The 18,406-nt window shown below is 44.2% G+C and overlaps 1 protein-coding gene across 7 annotated transcripts in view; it reads left to right on the top strand.

Moving 5' to 3' along the window:
- ppp3cca (protein phosphatase 3, catalytic subunit, gamma isozyme, a) overlaps positions 1-18,406 on the top strand; it is a 70,858-nt gene that overhangs the window by 44,636 nt on the left and 7,816 nt on the right. For 3 of the 7 annotated variants that reach the window (XM_046346916.1, XM_046346918.1, XM_046346919.1), the window contains exons 4-12: positions 3,772-3,883; positions 8,068-8,213; positions 9,740-9,879; positions 12,187-12,264; positions 13,919-14,013; positions 14,748-14,873; positions 15,103-15,180; positions 15,643-15,733; positions 17,708-17,805. In XM_046346916.1, the coding sequence (XP_046202872.1) occupies positions 3,772-3,883; positions 8,068-8,213; positions 9,740-9,879; positions 12,187-12,264; positions 13,919-14,013; positions 14,748-14,873; positions 15,103-15,180; positions 15,643-15,733; positions 17,708-17,805 (964 nt within the window). The remainder of the gene's footprint in view (positions 1-3,771; positions 3,884-8,067; positions 8,214-9,739; positions 9,880-12,186; positions 12,265-13,918; positions 14,014-14,747; positions 14,874-15,102; positions 15,181-15,642; positions 15,734-17,707; positions 17,806-18,406) is intronic. The other 4 variants (XM_046346917.1, XM_046346920.1, XM_046346915.1 and 1 more) reach the window with 3 other exon arrangements.

Below are 18,406 nucleotides of genomic sequence, written 5' to 3'. Positions count from 1 at the left end.
GAGAGAGGGGGGGGGGGACTCATTAAATCGCCCTTCAGCCTGAGGCACTCCACTCAAAGCCCCTCACTCAGACTAGAGGTCCTTTCATTGACTCTAAACTGCCCCTCTCCTCACCCTGGCTCCCTCCCTGGCTTAAACCTCTCCTCATGGTCAACCAGTCCCCTAGTCATAGTTAACTGATGTTTGACATGCAAAAGAATGACAAGGAGTTGGCATGATGATGACACAAACAATCCCAAGTCCCTACCTGCGCTTCGCCGCTTCGGAACACCCCATCCTTCCTAGAAACTCCGGAATTATGGGTAGCGCAATGCCCACTTCTCTATTGTGTATTATTTGAATGGACACCTGCTGGCCTTGGTTGCCTTGGCATCCTGTTCTAGGGACTTAATGTAGGGCTCTGGTTGTGTTCCTGCCTGGCTGTATTTTAAAGTAGAGGATGAAGAGTGAGGGGGCTGGAGATGGAGGGAGACTGAGAGTGGCAAGCCAAGTGGAGACTAATGAGTGCTGCTACCTTGTTTGTCTGTCGTCTGAGGCTGGAAAGTGGAAGGGGAAGCAATCTCATTTGGATTGTAAATGTAGCCCGCTTTTCATATTGTCGTCACACATTAAATGCGGCCCGAACTCTATTTGGGTACTGCATCAAAGAGTGTCTGAGGATGAATTAAATTTGATTGAATCTGGTGTTTTTTTATCCTCTCTCATTGAAAGCCCTAAACGGGGAGAGAATGACTAGTCTGTTGTTGCTTTTCAGAGGAGACCTGGGCCCGTAGCCACAAATCAGCGAAAAAAAGGTCCTTTGAATCCTGTTAACCTGTTTTGACAAAAAAAAAAATAATTTACCGAGTAGATTTTAGGACGATGTTAAGACACTGCCTAGGCCAACTCTGAGCCAGGACTAAAATCAACTCATGAAAGTGTATCTCAGGTGGTAGTCACTGTAGTTTGAGGCAAAGGAAAGATTGTGATGGTGCTCATTGGCATTGTTTCAAATTATGGGGAATAACGAATTGTGATGAGGCATCGCCAGCTGGGAAGTCTATAGCACGCTTCAGACAACCACAGTAAATGTGACCACATCAAATTTTGCAATGGTTAAAGGTGCAATGCAGTTTTTATCTCAATATCAAATCATTTTTGGATAACAATGAAGTACCTTACTGGGATTTGTTTTCAATTGAAATGGTAAAATAAACAAAAATAGCTTCTTAGCGAAGAACAATTTCTCAAGCAATAATGTTGTTAGGACTGTCAGGTAGTGGTCAGGGTGGGGAGCGGGAAACTAGCTGTTATTGTCAGAGCGACTTGGAACTCTTTCATATCGGTCTATTAACTCATTTTACCGCCTGGTGACGTCACTAGCAGGCCAAAACTCCATCCCACCAAAACAGGCTGCTGTTTCAGGCAGTCTTTTCAAATAAACAGCTCTTACACTAAAAGGGCATTATCATAATTTCACAGTACTAGTCTAACCTCTTAGTGTGGAAATATATTTAAAACACATGAAAATCATGTTTTCGACAGCACTGGCCCTTTAAACATTTGATATAATTTTCACCTGGCATAATCACTTTGCCTACTCTTAATAATTGACGAATACAGTATGTTGGAATAACTTTTTGTTTAACCTATTCTGATGGTTGTTAAAAGCAGAATTTTGACTTTGACTGTTATATCAACACATTAACATCAAGTCACTAGCTGATAATGTTGCATACAACATTGCATATCATGTGAAATAGGCCTCGTGAAATCGTTGTTAAAGTGCAAGAGATACTGTTGCATGTAGATCCTAGATTATTTATGGCTTGATCTAATATTGATATCAACACATTATTTTAAAGGCCCAGTGCAGTCAAAAATGTGATTTACCTTTTAGTTTTATATACATTGAGTATACATGACATTAAGAATGAGACTGACCAGGTGAGTCCAGGTTAAAGCTATGATCCCTTATTGATGTCTCTTGTTAAAATAGACTTCAATCAGTGTAGATGAAGGGGAGGAGACAGGTTCATTAAGGATTTTTAAGCCTTGTAAGAATTGAGACATGGATTGTGTGCCATTGAGAGGGTGAATGGGCAAGACAAAATATTGAAGTGCCTTTGAACGGGGTATGGTAGTAGGTGCCAGGTGCACCTGTTTGTGTCAAGATCTGCAAGGCTGCATGTTTTCTCACACAACTGTTTTTCATGTGTGTATCAAGAATGGTTCACCACCCAAAGGACATCCAGCCAACTTGACACAACTGTGGGAAGCATTGGAGTCAACATGGGCCCGCATCCCTGTGGAAGGCTTTCGACACCTTGTAGAGTCCATGCCTTGATGAATTAAGGGCTCTTCTGAGGACAAAAGGTGCGCGACTCAATATTAGGAAGGTGTTCCTAATGTTTGGTGTACTCTGTGTACATTTCCACACTGAGGTTGGAATAATTCAGTGAAACTGTACAAATTATGATAATGCCGTTTTAGTGTAAAAGCTGTTTGAAAATAACTGAAATTTCAGTCTGTTTTGGTGGGATGGAGTTTTGGCCTATCTGGCGACATCACCAGGCGGTACAAGTTAATATACCAATAACAAAGAGTTTTAAACCTCTGCCAATATCAGTGTTTCCTGGTTACATATCCCTCTCATTAGGCTTATCACTCAGACCACTCTGAGGTTGACACAGGAGTGAAAATGAATTATTGTCCATCTTGTCCTGTCAAATGTTTTCACATACTTGTCTGTCCCATCCCGATAAAAATCACTTCCGACCCATGCAAACTTTTATACGCAGCCTGGTTGTAGCTAGATACTTTCGAGCTGCGTTGGAGACAGTTTTAGCTAACCCTAACCTTTTCCTAACCTTAACCTAATTATCCCAACCTACCACGTTAATTCTCCTAACCTGCTACGAAAAGTCACTTCTTATAGTCACAACCGAAAGATATTCCCTGGGAAGTCTTCGTTTCCACTAATGCGATACAGGCGCTCTGCGTGTGAGTAGCCTAGCAACTGTTCGTTTTGGCTGCTGCTCAGCGTTCACGAGACAGTTGCCTGTACACAACTGATATAAACCAAATGAGAACCCGCAGGAGTCCTCTTCCCGCTTGTAGCAAAATTCTTGCTTAAGAAATTGCTCTTTGCTAAGAAGCTATTTTTAACCATTTTAATAATTAAAAAAATAACACTAAGGCACTAATTATCCTATATTGAGATAAAAAATTGGCCCTTTAACAATTCCAAAGCATTTGCGTGTGGCACACTGCTCAGGTGTCCTAAATACAGTATCTGTCGCCTAGATGGGAATCTTATGCCTAAAGAGGCTTAATGTATTGCTTTTATTTTTACCCATAAGGATAGGTGTAAAGTCTTTATTCTCAGCACTTACAACCGATTTCTACTCTTGAGGCACTTTGTGGATACGACCCCAGTTTTAATGCGCTGTTTTATTGTTTTTATTTTTGCTCTGTACTGTAGACACAGGCCATCTGGTTGGTTGAAGAGGTGTAGGCAAACCTTTTGGCTGGAGCGTATCCGTTTTAAACTACCTGTTGCAGTTGACAATTCTCCTCGTCCTTACAATCTGAGGGGCCTGGTCCTGTGGTTCTTCTATCATTTTGTGTTTTTTCATCTTCTCAGCCTCAACAGAATGTAAATCTTTATTTTGTATAGAGATTTGTGATTTTATCATTCATGTTGGGCATTCAGGATCTACGTTGGGGTTGTGTGCTTGACTTTCATGCCCTGGTTGCCTTGTGTCCCTCACTCGCTCTCTCCTCTCACAGTGTGTGCTGTACCTCTGGTCACTCAAGATCAATCACCCGACCACACTCTTCCTCCTGCGAGGGAACCACGAGTGCCGGCACCTCACAGAGTACTTCACCTTCAAACAGGAATGTAAGTATACTGTCACTGCAGCATGATATGTCACACCAATGAGGGCAAGCCTAATGTGATGCAACACCATAGGGTACTACTTAGAGATCAAAGGCCCTCTGCAACCTAGAGAAGCAGACTTGGCCCTACTCTGCAAACAGACATGAAGTACATACTTGAAGGGGACATTCTTCCCCCTAGCTCTGTGGCTTATTGATGCTCTTATTATAGCGCAGTATTATTTTTGGCTGGTGAGCTTAGCAACCGGTCAGTGACAGATAAAGAGTCAAACCAAGAGATAAACAGACAGAGACATGCACGCACACAGGCACAAAGAGACAGACAGACCCCTCCCTGCCTGTGCCTGGTGGCTGTCTCCTTGATTTGAACAGCCTCTCTCTACTCTGACATATCAGGATCAGGAAGCCTGTCTGCCCCAGTTCCCAATAGGAACATCTCATTGTTCAGGTGTCTTTATCCATCGTGCATAGAGACCACGTCTCCTCTTCACGGTGCAGCCAGACGGCGAGCTGCTGGGACATGGAGAGCAGCCAGCCATGCAGATGACGTTATTCAGACCGTTACACACAATGAAAGAGAGCCGACACACCCACAAGGTGTGTGTTTGTGCACGAGTATGGGTATGTGTGAGTGAACCCTTATCGCTGTGCATTCAAGTGGCGGCACAGGTGTTAGGCATTAGTATGCAAGCCTCATCAAAGAAACAAACCTTGCGTTGGCGGACAGGACAGGACAGGAGAGGCAGCAACAACATTGGCAAACAGCATTTGAATGGGAAGAACCGATTGGAAAGAAAGATGCTTCAGTCTAATTAGTTTATAATGAATGCATTCATTAGCATGCATTTAAACTAATTGACAAGCGCTGGGCTGACATAGGCAGTTAGCCTTAAGCAGCAGATGGCTCCACTGATAAGTGTTGCTCTTTTCTTCAGGATGAAAGTCAACATACTGTAAAAAATAGACTGCTCCCCTCCTGCTTTAGATTTAGGTGGCGTTCCAGGTCGTCGTTGAGCAGTCACGCTGCACAGCCGAAGATTTCTAGATCATGTTAATGTGGTTTCTGGGATGTTTCTCCAGGTGTCGTGAGATTGAATCATCTGAGAAAATATGACCTCGAACACCCCTGGAGAGAGAGGGTGTGCCTGTATGTTTCTCAGGCACTTTGAGAAGCGACAGGTCTAAGCCACTGTGCGCGTTCGAAATGGCACCCTATTCCTTATGTAGTGCACTGCTTCTGACCCGAGCCCTACGGGTGCCATTTGGGACACAGGCTGCGCCTAACCGTTGAGCCCAGTCAGTCCGTGTCTGTCTGTTGTTACTAAAGCCTGGTCTTGTAACGGCAGCCCTGGTCCAGCCCCATCTGTCAGGACCTTATTATTTCTCCTCTCCGGATGTCCTTCTTACGTAGCCAGGAGTTCATGTAACTGACAGTTTATCTCTGGGTCCTTTATGCACCTTGGGGAGATACATGACTTTTTCACTTGATGGGTTACATCTTCAGCTGTAGATTAAATTAGCTTGGCTATTGTCTAGCCCTAGTATTTCAAAGAGACTTGCTGTTTGACTGTTGTTGTTTTGGTTGGTTCTTCATCCTTTGGGTTTGTGCAAGGCTATTGCAAGACTGATAAATTAACTTCTGTGTTGCTAGAAAGGCCTCTGAACATTTGAACCATATCAGGAAGCATGAGTTCCATACTAACTGACTTCAAACCCTGAAGGCCAAATGAAGGGACTGCGGTGCGGTGCCGTGCTCTCTCACTTCCCTACCCTTGGAATCATTTGAATGCTAGCTACTCTCTCTCACCCCAGGGACTCACAGATTATCTTGCTTTCCTTGAGCTCTCAATGAGAATGGCCCTTGTCCAGCACTAAGCATTTTATGCTGAACAAAAAATATAAACACAACCTGTAGTGTTCATTTCATGAGCTGAAATAAAATACATTTTAGATACACACAAAAAGCTTATCTCTCAAATGTTGCGCACAACTTTGTTTACATCCCTGTTAGTGAGCATTTCTCCTTTGCCAAGATAATCCATCCACCTGACAGTTGTTGCATATCAAGAAGCTGATTAAACAACATGATCATTTCACAGGTGCACCTTGTGCTGGGGACAATAGGCCACTCTAAAATGTGCAGTTTGATCACACAGCACAATGCCACAGATGTCTCAAGCTTTGAGGGAGCATGCAATTGGCATGCTGACTGCAGGAATGTCCACCAAAGATTTTGCTGTGGGTGGAAACAAGTGTTTTAACTCGCCAGTTGTCACATTCGCTGAAGTTTCCGATCTTTGTCAGTTTAAAGATGAGGCCTTTTCTCCAGTCTTGTGGCTCCCAGATCTTGCTGAAGAGATCAGTAAGCACCTTGGTAGCTGTGTTGTCATCAGCTTTAAGTAGCTCAGCCTGTTGAGAGAATCCCTGGTGCTTTGCCACTCTTCATAGCCTTGATGGCTGCTTGGACCTCTGCTTCAACTGGTGGGTCGGTGTCTATACCATCAATCTCATCCGAGGGTGGTGGGTCTGCTGGATCATTAGGCTTTGGCCAGTTGAGGACCTCTCCATCTTGCAGTTTGTTCCTCTTTGGTTGTTAACATTTTACCTGGTCTTTGACTGGCATTGTGTGGTTGCTAGCTTGGCCACAGAGATGTCTTGTGAAAATAAAAACGCAACAATTTCTATGATTTTACTGAGTTACAGTTCATATAAGGAAATCAATCAATCAATTTAAATAAATTCATTAGGTCCTAACTATGGATTTCATACGACTGGGCAGGGGTGCAGCCATGGGTGGGAGCCCGGCACAGCCAATCAGAATACATTTTTCTCCACAAAAGGGCTTTATTACAGACAGAAATACTCCTCAGTTTCATCGGCTGTCCGGGTGACTGTTCTCAGGCGATCCCGCAGGTGAAGAAAGCCGGATGTGAAGGTCCTGGGCTGGCGTGGTTACACGTGGTCTGCGGTTGTGTGGCGGGTTGGACCAAATTCTCTAAAATGACGTTGGAGGCGACTTTTGGTAAAGAAATGAACATTCAATTCTCTGGCAACCGCTCTTGTAGACATTCCTGCAGTCAGCATGCCAATCTGTGGCATTGTGTTGTGTGACAAAACTGCACATTTTGGAGTGGCCTTTTATTGTCCCCAGCACAAGGTGCAATGATCATGTTGTTTATTCAGTTTATTGATATGCCACACCTGTCAGGTGGATGGGTTATCTTGTCTTTTGAAGTTTTAAACATGGTGTGGATCACCTAGGAGAACACGACATCCCCTGCGAAGTAGCAAGTAACTGTGGAGTTAGTGGTTGAAAACATATAGGTTACCACCATATAGGTTACAAAAACAACAGCACCCTCTGAAAACCCAGGCTATAGCTAATTGAGATGATTCCCTAGCAGTTATTTTGGCATGCATGGTTTTTCTGGATCAAAAAGTGGCTTAGGTGGTGAGTGGGGGCAATGGTCAGCCCCAATTATTGAGGCCCCCCATCTTTGCTGTGGAGAGCATTTCTGTGTTTTTAAAGCAAACCTTTTGCAATTTTACACATTTTGCCATGGAGCTGAGAGAAAATGTTGCAGTTTTAAAGCAATTTATTTTCTGAAATTCAATGCTTAAACATTATACTCCTTATAACCCTAACCCTTTACTCTAACCCTAACCCTATACTCTAACCCTAACCCTACATTATACTCATTATACTCCTGAATTCAGGCTCACTGGTTTGAGTTTGTGTGTCAAGAATGGTCCACCAGCCAAAGGACATCCAGCCAACTTGACACATTTGTGGAAAGCATTGGAGTCGGGGCCAGCATCCCTGTGGAACGCTTTCGACACCTTAGAGTCCATGCTCGACGAATTGAGGCTGTTCTTAAGGCAAAAAAATCATAATATTAGGAAGGTGTTCCTAATGTTTTGTACACAGTATCTAGGTCTATTATCTTTTCTACGTACATTATATATGATTTTAGTCATAAAGTTTACACTGAAATAGTTTTCCTATCCCGAAAATGTATTCAAAAAATATATATAAAACCTGGCATGTAGTGAAGCTTAGTTTGACCTTGGTTACAATTGAAGTGGTACTGCCTCATTTAATCAAGAGTTTAGCAAGCGCAAGCAGATGTGCTCTGAAAGCGATAGTGAACCATATCTTATGTGAATCCCCTGTTCCATGTTTAGGTAAGATCAAGTACTCAGAGCGCGTGTACGATGCCTGCATGGAAGCCTTTGACTGCCTGCCGCTCGCTGCTCTCCTCAACCAACAGTTCCTGTGTGTACATGGTGGGCTCTCACCAGAAATCAACTGCCTAGACGACATTAGGAAAGTAAGTCCGTGTTTGACTACAAACTAAGTTTGGATGAATTTAAACTCAGCAAAAAAAGAAAAGCCCCTTTTTCAGCACCCTGTCTTTCAAAGATAATTCGTAGAAATCCAAATAACTTCATAGATCTTCATTGTAAAGGGTTTAAACACTGTTTCCCATGCTTGTTCAATGAACCATACACCATTAATGAACATGCACCTGTGGAACGTCGTTAAGACACTAGCAGCTTACAGACGGTAGGAAATTAAGGTAACCGTTATGAGAACTTAGGACACTGAAGAGGACTTTCTACTGACTCTGAAAAACACCAAATGAAAGTTGCTCAGGGTCCCTGTTCATCTGTGTGAACGTGCCTTAGGCATGCTGCAAGGAGGCATGAGGACTGCAGATGTGGCCAGGGCAATAAATTGCAATGTCTGTACTGTGAGACGCCTAAGACAGCGCTACAGAGGGACAGGACTGACAGCTGATCATCCTCGTAGTGGCAGGCCACGTGTAACAACACCTACACAGGATCGGTACATCCGAACATCACACCCGTGGGACAGGTAAAGGATGGCAACAACAACTGCCCGAGTTACACCAGGAAAGCACAATCCCTCCATCAGTGCTCAGACTGTCTGCAACAGACTGAGAGAGGCTGGACTGAGGGCCTATAGGCCCTCAAATAAAAGTGCTCTTTGCAAACGAGTCATGGTTTTGTCTCACCAGGCGTGATGGTCGGATTTGTGTTTATTGTCGAAGGAATGAGCGTTACACCATGGCCTGTACTCTGGAGTGGGGTCGATTTGGAGGTGGAGGGTCCGTCATGGTCTATGGCGGTGTGTCACAGCATCATCGGACTGAGCTTATCATTGCAGGCAATCACAATGCTGTGCTTTACAGGGAAGACATCCTCCTCTCTCATGTGGTACCCTTCCTGCAGGCTCATCCTGACGTGACCCTCCAACTTGACAATGCCACCAGCCATACTGCTCTTTCTGTGCGTGATATCCTGCAAGACAGGAATGTCAGTGTTCTGCCATGGCCAGCGAAGAGTCCGGATCTCAATCCCATTGAGCATGTCTGGGACCTGTTGGGTCAGAGGGTGAGGGCTAGGGCCATTCCCCCCCAGAAATATCCGGGAACTTGCAGGTGCCTTGGTGGAAGAGTGGGGTAACATGTCACAGCAAGAACTGGCAAATTTGGTGCAGTCCATGAGGAGGAGATGCACTGCCGTACTTAATACAGCTGGTGGCCACACCAGATACTGACTGTTACTGTTCATTTTCACCCCCCCTTTGTTCAGGGACACATTATTCCATGTATGTTAGTCACATGTCTGTGGAACTTGTTCAGTTTATGTCTGTTGTTGAATCTTATGTTCATACAAATATTTACACATGTTAAGTTTGCTGAAAATAAACACAGTTGACAGTGAGAGGACGTTTCTTTATTTTTCAGAGTTTAGTGGATAAAAAAAAAATCTGTGATCAATCAACTTTCTTTGACGCATGGTGCTGTGCGTGTGTGTGTGCGCTCCACAGTTAGACAGGTTTAAGGAGCCTCCAGCATTCGGACCGATGTGTGACCTGATCTGGGCTGACCCAGGAGAGGACTACGGCAGTGAGAAGACAGCAGAACACTTCAACCACAACTCTGTTCGAGGCTGCTCCTACTTTTTCAGGTATGCTACCTGCTCTATATCAAGGTTCAGCTACATAAGACGCTTATATGGGCAATAATACTGGCCATAAGTTGAAAATAATACGGTTTGCTACTTGAAGAGCTACTGGTGACCCACCAGGGATAGATCTGTGTTTTAGTTAGTTGAAGTATAGGCCTCTGTACTGTCCAGTTTGGGAGTGTACTGTAAGGTATTGACCCTAGGAAGCGCCAGTCCATTGCCTCCCTAGCAGTACTAGCATTCAGAATTTTTTTCCACATTTTATGTTACAGCCTTATTCTAAAATTGATTTTCAAAAATCATCATTAATCTACGCACAATACCCTTAATGACAAAGCAAAAACTGTTTTTTATAATTTTTTTCAATGTATTCAAAATAAAAAAACGATCACATTTACATATGTATTCAGACCCTTTACTCAGTACTTTGTTGAAGCACCTTTGGCAACGATTACAGCCTCGAGACGTCTTGGGTATGACGCTACAAGCTTGTCACACCTGTATTTGGAGAATTTCTCCCATTCATCTCTGCAGATCCTCTCAAGCTCTGTCAGGTTGGAGGAGGAGCAGCTATTTTCAGGTCTCTCCAGAGATGTTCGATCGGGTTCAAGTCCGCGCTCAGAGACCTGTTCCGAATCCACTCCTGCGTTGTCTTGACTGTGTGCTTAGGGTTGTTGTTCTGTTGGAAGGTAAACCTCCCCCCAGTCTGAGGTCCTGAGTGCTCTGGAACAGGTTTTCATCAAGGTTCTCTCTGTACTTTGCCTTGTTCATCTTTCCCTTGATCCTGATTAGTCTCCCAGTCCCTGTCGCTGTAAAACATCCCCACAGCATGACACTGCCAACACCATGCTTCACCGTAGGAATGGTATTGGTCAGGTGATGAGCAGTGCCTGGTTTCCTCCAGGCATGACGCTTGGTTTCATCAGACCAAATAATCTTGTTTTCCACGGTCTGAGTCATGTCGATGCCTTCTGGCAAACTCCAAGTCCGCTGTCCTGTGCCTTTTACTGAGGAGTGGCTTCCGTCTGGCCACTCTACCATAAAGGCCTGATTGGAGAGGGTTGTCCTTCTGGAAGGAGCTCTGTCAGAGTGACCATAGGGTTCTTGGTCACCTCACCGACCAAGGCTCTTCTTCCCCAATTGCTTAGTTTAGCCTTGCGTCCAGCTCTAGGAAGAGTTGACGGTTCCAAGCTTCTTCAATTTAAGAATGATTGAGGCTTCTATGTTCTTGGGGACCTTCAATGCTGCAGAAATGTTTTTGTGCCATTCCCCAGATCTGTGCCTCGACAGAATCCTGTCTGAGGTCTACAGACAATTCCTTCCACCTCATGGCTTGGTTTTTGCTTTGATGTGCACTGTCTGTCAAGTGTGGGACCTTATAGACAGGTGTGTGCCTTTCCAAATATTGTCCAATTAATTGAATTTATCACAGGTGGACTCCAATCAAGTTGTAGAAACAACTCAAGGATGATCATTGGAAACAGGATGCACCTGAACTCAATTTCGAGTCTCATAGCAAGGGTCTGAATACTTATGTAAAGGAGGTATTTCAGTTTTTTAAACCTTTTTGGTTTGTCATTATGCGGCATTGTGTGTAGATTGATGAGGGGAAAAATAGTATTTAGTCCATTTTAGAATAAGGCTGTAATGTAACAAAAGTGAATGAGTCTGAATACTTTCCGAATGCACTGTATATCTCCTTCCGCTGTTGATTGGTTTTTGCCACGCTAACTAAATGCAGGTGTCTGGCTAATTGCCCGAGCAGTCTTTGATGAGAGGTGGAGTAGGCTGGTGGGGTCATTGTAGAAACCCAAGTAAAAGCCGGTCAGCCACATAGATGGGCTGCTTTCCAAATGGCACCTTATTGCCTATAAAGTGCACTACCTTCGGCTATGGCCCATAGAGCTCTGATCAAGGAAGTACACTGTTTAGGGAATAGGGTGCCATTTGGGATTCACACCAGGTCTGCTCTCCTGTGGCTGTGGCCTACTGGCTGCCTCTGGAGCAGCTATAAGAGTCCATAAATACCACAGCCCTCCTTGGCACTGTTCTGCTCTGGCCTCAGTGGTTCAATTAAACCCTCCCTACCTCGCGGGCCAGAGGGCAAGATACTGACAGGAATTCCAAATGTATTTCCAAAAGTAAAGAACAGCCAGAAAATGCTTCTAATGGCCACACGCTGTTCCTCAAAGAATTTCGGTCATATCTCACACTACATGGCTGCCAAGACTGACTGTGAGGTCCAGCTTTAACCTCACTCCACTGGCTGTTCTAATTGGCTGTTTTTCTCTCTCTCTTGCCTTGCAGTTACCCGGCAGTATGTGACTTTTTGATAAATAATAACTTGCTGTCGGTAATTAGAGCACACGAAGCACAGGATGCAGGGTAAGTTTCACTGTTTACAGAGTAATACATTTAACCGTATAACGGATCTTTATTTAAAGTGAGGCGGAAAAAAATAATAATAATATTAAAAAATGTAGAAGTTGTACACCTTGTAATAATATTAAACAATCTTAGGACAACACCTCAAGAGATTTTAGCCTTTTGGTATTGCAGTGACTGGAGGGGCAGGGAATAGAACATGGGATGCTGTCTGTGAAAGGCAAAGACCCTACACATCGCACCAATAGGGTAAATCTAATTGGTGGGAATTATAAAGTAGCTCATATAGCGAGCATCGCTACAGTGCCCTTCTCCGAACGGGAGGCACGTCCCTGCGCTTTGACTACTCGGCACCCTAGTACGTCCTGGCCGTGTGTTCCTGGCAGTCTTCCCACTTCTGCACCAATGTAGCAGACGGCGTGGCAGGGAATCAAAACCGGGTCAAAGTCCAGAGGGTAAACCCTCTTGGTGGGAATTGTAACGCTGCTCATATAGCGAGGATCATGATAGTATAATGGTTTTGGAATGACAGATCCACTAACCCAGTTTTAGTCACAGATGCATAGATCTACCATTTTTAATAATTGATGTGCTGCTGATGGCAGTCTACTAAACTAATTAGACTTACTCTTACTATACTGAACTGCTTCAGTTTCTGCTTGAACTATTTAGCTTGAGTTCTACACGTCTCCCACTACCATACAAATAAGACGGCTGAAGCAAGCGCACAACCTTTTTCTTCAGCGAATGTAGTGGTTCCCCTAACCACGCAGGTAGCCTAGTGGTTAGAGAGTTGGGCCAGTAACTGAAATGTTGCTAGATCGAAATCCCCGCGCTGACGAGGTAAAAATCTGTCGTTCTGCCCCTGAACAAGGCAGTTAACCCACTGTTCCTAGGCCGTCATTGTAAATGCGAATTTGTTCTTAACTGACTTGCCTAGTTAAATAAAGGTTAAATAAAAAATAATTGAACTGCCTCCTAGCAAGAGACCATTGTGTGACTATTAACAGAAATAAAGGCTATTGCGCACCCGATTTGATCCCAAGCATCATGATATCATTCTGCAAGGTAGGCCTACATTTAATTGGCATGTTGTTTTTTTTTTTAAGGGTAACCTTTAGAATGGACTGTTTTGGCATCCTTTTCCATATTGCAGATTTTATAGGGCCCTATATATATATATATATACACTGTATCTTACCTAAGAAGTGCTTACCTCAGGCTGACTTCTGGCATCTATTGGTGCAATGTTCCATAAATGTCCAAATCAACTTAAAATATCTACAAAATATGTTTTTTTTTGCAGCGACAACAATCTGTAAGGCGACAGCTAACATGTTTTCCTTTTACCGTTTGCGATTCACAAATTATTTGATTCACCTCGATTGAACAGAACCCTATTACAATGGCAAAGCGAATTATTTGATTTCTCAAAAATATTTTTTTTAAAGAATCGATTCATATTAATTAAATGAATCGCTCAATATATTAATATATATACACAATTATTATTTTTTTTACTATTTTGAGAAATGTGAAGCAGCACATCTGTTGTTACAGTGCATTACATTTGTATGGCCTTACAAAAAAAAATGTTGCTCTCTCTTCACCATTTTATTTCTCAAACTTAAGGTCATTTTGTCTCTCTTCCCAGGTATCGGATGTACAGAAAAAGCCAGACTACAGGCTTTCCTTCATTAATTACAATCTTCTCAGCACCAAATTACCTAGATGTATACAACAACAAAGGTGTGTGTGTGTGTACTCTTTATATCAAGACTGTGATGGGTTATATGCATAGTGTAGTACGTGCCTTTGTGCTGTTGTAAAGAGCCATTTTCTGTTTACCATCAAACGTCGCGTTCGAGTGAGGCGCGTATCCCTACATCAAACATCTCTGTAACAGGATAGCTAACGTTGATGTCGGGACCTTTGACAAACGTCCAGTGAGTGAGTGAAGACCAATGAAAACATGCAAGACTGGTGGCTATAGCTATGTTCCACAAGTGTACTATTCTTCTGGCTTTATCTAGCTCTGTTTGTGATGTTTTACTTTGCGTTGCTGGCTTGCGATGTAATCAACCCTTTTGACGACGTCTGCGATGTTGTAGATGATAACCATCTGAGTACGTGTTTGTTGACTTGCACGAGCTGAATTTGAAGTTGCATGTGATCGTATCCTCCTGCCATGTAAACAAACTTTCTGATACACACGTGTGGGCAACTATTCATGACCGGGCCGGGAAATGGGTCTATAGCTGTTGTCTGCTGGCTGGCATACAACCACGGGGGTCACGTTTCACAAATCTGGGATTTTGATTCCCGTCCCTCTGACCTTTCTGCCCCTCCAGGTCCACTTGGGCTGTCCCCAAAATATGACAACAATTGGCTAGTGTTGTTTGTCAGTGATACATTTAGTCTTGTTAGTCAGAATGGCTAACTTGATCATTCTTTTGTTCTTTACATCTCACTCCAACTTCCAGCTGCTGTATTAAAGTATGAGAACAATGTGATGAACATTCGGCAGTTCAACTGCTCCCCCCACCCCTACTGGCTGCCCAACTTCATGGACGTCTTCACCTGGTCTCTGCCCTTTGTCGGAGAGAAAGGTATGTATGTGCTCCCTGTCCATATCGGTGTTTTTGTCAGAGTTAAGAATGTGCCAGTAGAATTCCAGGAATGAGCATTGGAAAATTCTCGCATGAGAGGGGTGTGTTTTGGTGCTAAAAATGCAACTACAAAAAAACAGTACTAGGTCTGCACCCTAAAAGATGTAGCAAAGAGCGTTTTGGTGGTGGTGCTAGCTGAGTTGTGGTGGTACCTCCCTTCTCCGCACAGTGACAGAGATGCTGGTGAATGTGCTGAACATCTGCTCAGATGACGAACTCATGTCAGAAGGAGACGACCTGTGTGAAGGTAAGAGGAACAGCCAGAATTTAATGAGGCACGTTAAGACCCCCGCACGCACCCCTCCTAACTCCACATTATCACTAGTGTTAAGAAGGTAAAGCTGGTAGCTTAATTTTTCATGACAGCCGGTTCATCCACAGCATGTCATAACAGCTCTGTCAGACAAACACACACAGTCTCATGTCTGGAGTTCATCTAGAACATCTCAGGAGTCACTAGAGATCTGATGGAGCTCAACTCGACATTCCACAGTACTCTCCTCTCCTTTACTCCTCTCTCCTCCGCTCCCTCTCCTCCGCTCCCTCTCCTCCGCTCCCTCCTATTCCCCTCTACTTCCTTCCCTCTGTTCCCTTACTTTTATTTTTTTTACCTTCCTCTGCTCTATGTTGTTCAGACTATTTAAAGCAGTAGAACGCATTACAATGCCCAACCAAATGCTTAGAATATTTTATTGTTGTATTTTATGAGAAGATGGTGGAATCCCAGCAGTGCGCAAGGAGGTGATCCGGAACAAGATCCGAGCCATCGGGAAAATGGCCAGAGTCTTCTCTGTTCTCAGGTGAAAAAGCCTTTCGCTCTCTCTTTCTCGTCATCACACACGACAGCATAAATGCTGACCTAAATGGCACACTATTCACTATGTAGTGCACTGCGTTTGACCAGGGTCCATAGGGCTCTGGTCAAAAGTTGTGCACTATACAGGGAATAGGTTGCCATTTTGGACTCAACCATACTGAAAAGGGAAAGTCAGACTTGGAGTGAATGGAGCAGAGAGGGGTGGGAATAGACTGGAGTGTCTATTTTTAGTTGAGACTAGAATGAGTCCAGTTTATGAAATGAGTGAAGTCAATTTGAAAGTGCACAATGACTTCGTGTTTGAAAACACAGTGCTGCTTTTCGATAAGGATGAATGAACAGGCAACAGTGAGTCACGAGGCAGCACACGGTGAGGCTGCATAATGCCATTAGACATGATTCCAGATTAATGCTGTCTCTGTGATTTAGCCTGCCACACAACTGCAATGGGGAAAGGGAGATATGTAGATCAGCACAGATCCTAGAATTCAAGTTTGTTCTAGAAGTAGGCCTATTTCTATATAGAGCAGTCTGTCTTTCACAGTGGCCCATATACAGAGATATCATGGGATGCTGCTGCTGCTATACAGCTCTGTATGAGCAGAAATGATGAGTGTTTTAACATATGTAAACTCAGCAAATAAAGAAACGTCCTCTCGCTGTCAACTGCGTTTATTATCAGCAAACTTAACATGGGTAAATATTTGTATGAACATAAGATTCAACAACTGAGACATAAACTGAACAGGTTCCACAGACATGTGACTAACAGAAATGGAATAATGTGACCCTGAACAAAGGGGGGGTCAAAATCAACCGTAACAGTCAGTATCTGGTGTGGCCACCAGCTGTATTAAGTAATCTCCTCGTGGACTGCACCAGATTTTCCAGTTCTTGCTGTGAGATGTTACCCCACTCTTCCACCAAGGCACCTGCAAGTTCCTGGACATTTCTGGGGGGGGTGGCCCTAGCCCTCACCCTCCAATCCAACAGGTCCCAGATGTGCTCAATGAGATTGAGATCCGGGCTCTTCGCTGGCCATGGAAGAACAATGACATTCCTGTCTTGCAGGAAATCACACACAGAACGAGCAGTATGGCTGGTGGCATTGTCATGCTGGAGGGTCATGTCAGGACCAGGAAGGGTACCAGAATAAGGGAGGAGGGAGTCTTCCCTGTAACGCACAGCGTTGAGATTGCCTGCAATGACAACAAACTCAGTCCGATGATGCTGTGACGTACCATGACGGACCCTCCAAATCGGTCCAGCTCCAGAGTACAGGCCTCGGTGTAACGCTCATCCCTTCGATGATAAACGCAAATCCGACCATCACCCCTGGTGAGACAAAACCGTGACTCGTCTGTGAAGAGCACTTTTTGCCAGTCCTGTCTGGTCCAGCGACGGTGGGTTTGTGCCCACCTGTGTAGGTGTTGTTACATGTGGTCTGCCACTGCGAGGACGATCAGCTGTCCGTCCTGTCGCCCTGTAGTGCTGTCTTAGGCATCTCACAGTACGGACATTGCAATTTATTGCCCTGGCCACATCTGCAGTCCTCATGCCTCCTTACAGCATGCCCAAGGCACGTTCACGCAGATGAGCAGGGACCCTGGGCATCTTTCTTCTGGTGTTTTTCAGAGTCAGTAGAAGGCTTCTTTAGTGTCCTCTATGTTTTCATAACGGTTACCTTAATTGCCTACCGTCTTTAAGCTGTTAGTGTCTTAACGACTGTTACACAGGTGCATGTTCATTAAGTGTTTATGGTTCATTGAACAAGCATAGGAACCGGTGTTTAAACCTTTTTCAATTAAGATCTGTGAAGTTACTTGGATTTTTACGAATTGTCTTTGAAAGACGGGGTCCTGAAAAAGGGATGTTTCTTTTTTTGCTGAGTTTAGTTACTGAAAGCTTTGTTAGATCTCTAAGGTGTTTGTGTCTCTCGCTCCCTCTCTTTCTTCAGGGAGGAGAGTGAGAGTGTGCTGACACTCAAAGGACTGACCCCCACTGGGTCGCTGCCTCTAGGAGTGTTGTCAGGGGGCAAAGAGACCTTGCATACCGGTACGTGTCTCTCTCCCCCTCCTCACCCCCTCAAACTCCCCTCTCCTCCCGCACCCTGCTGTCTCTGTCTTTCTCTCTCTCTCTCTCTGAAGCCCCCCTGTCCCCCATGCCCTACCCCCACAGAGGACCTTGGGGTGTCATTTAACACTGCCGTTCTCCCTGCGCTAACACAGGCTTAGCCCAACCGCACGGTAAACTGAAGGATGTACGCTTCACTGAACGTTTTTAAATTTGTACATTTCATTATGGAAAACAAATCATAGACCCTGCTCCTCTGTGTTCCGTTTTCAATTATGCAGTCGAGAGGGAAACTATCACTGCCACTGAAGCCTACATATGGGACGCAGACTTTGTCTGCTTGGGGCTCTGTGTCAAGCCAGCTGTCCGCTTTGGGTAGTAGTCTTGAAAACCCGACCCGAGGCAACAGAGAATGGTTTCAATGACTCTCTTGGCATAGAGAAACTACGTCACTGCCTAAAATACACTGCCTTTTAGTTAAGGTAGCGGATGTGCCATCTAGTCAAATGGCTACCCAGCAGTTCACTATAAGATCTATTCAGCGCATGTGACAAATTTTATTTAATACGAACTAGCCACTTAA

The sequence above is a fragment of the Oncorhynchus gorbuscha genome, linkage group LG04 (genome assembly GCF_021184085.1).
Source record: "Oncorhynchus gorbuscha isolate QuinsamMale2020 ecotype Even-year linkage group LG04, OgorEven_v1.0, whole genome shotgun sequence".
NCBI lineage: Eukaryota > Metazoa > Chordata > Actinopteri > Salmoniformes > Salmonidae > Oncorhynchus > Oncorhynchus gorbuscha.
The sequence above is the reverse complement of the archived record's forward strand: the minus strand, read 5'-3'. Positions and strand labels throughout refer to the sequence as shown.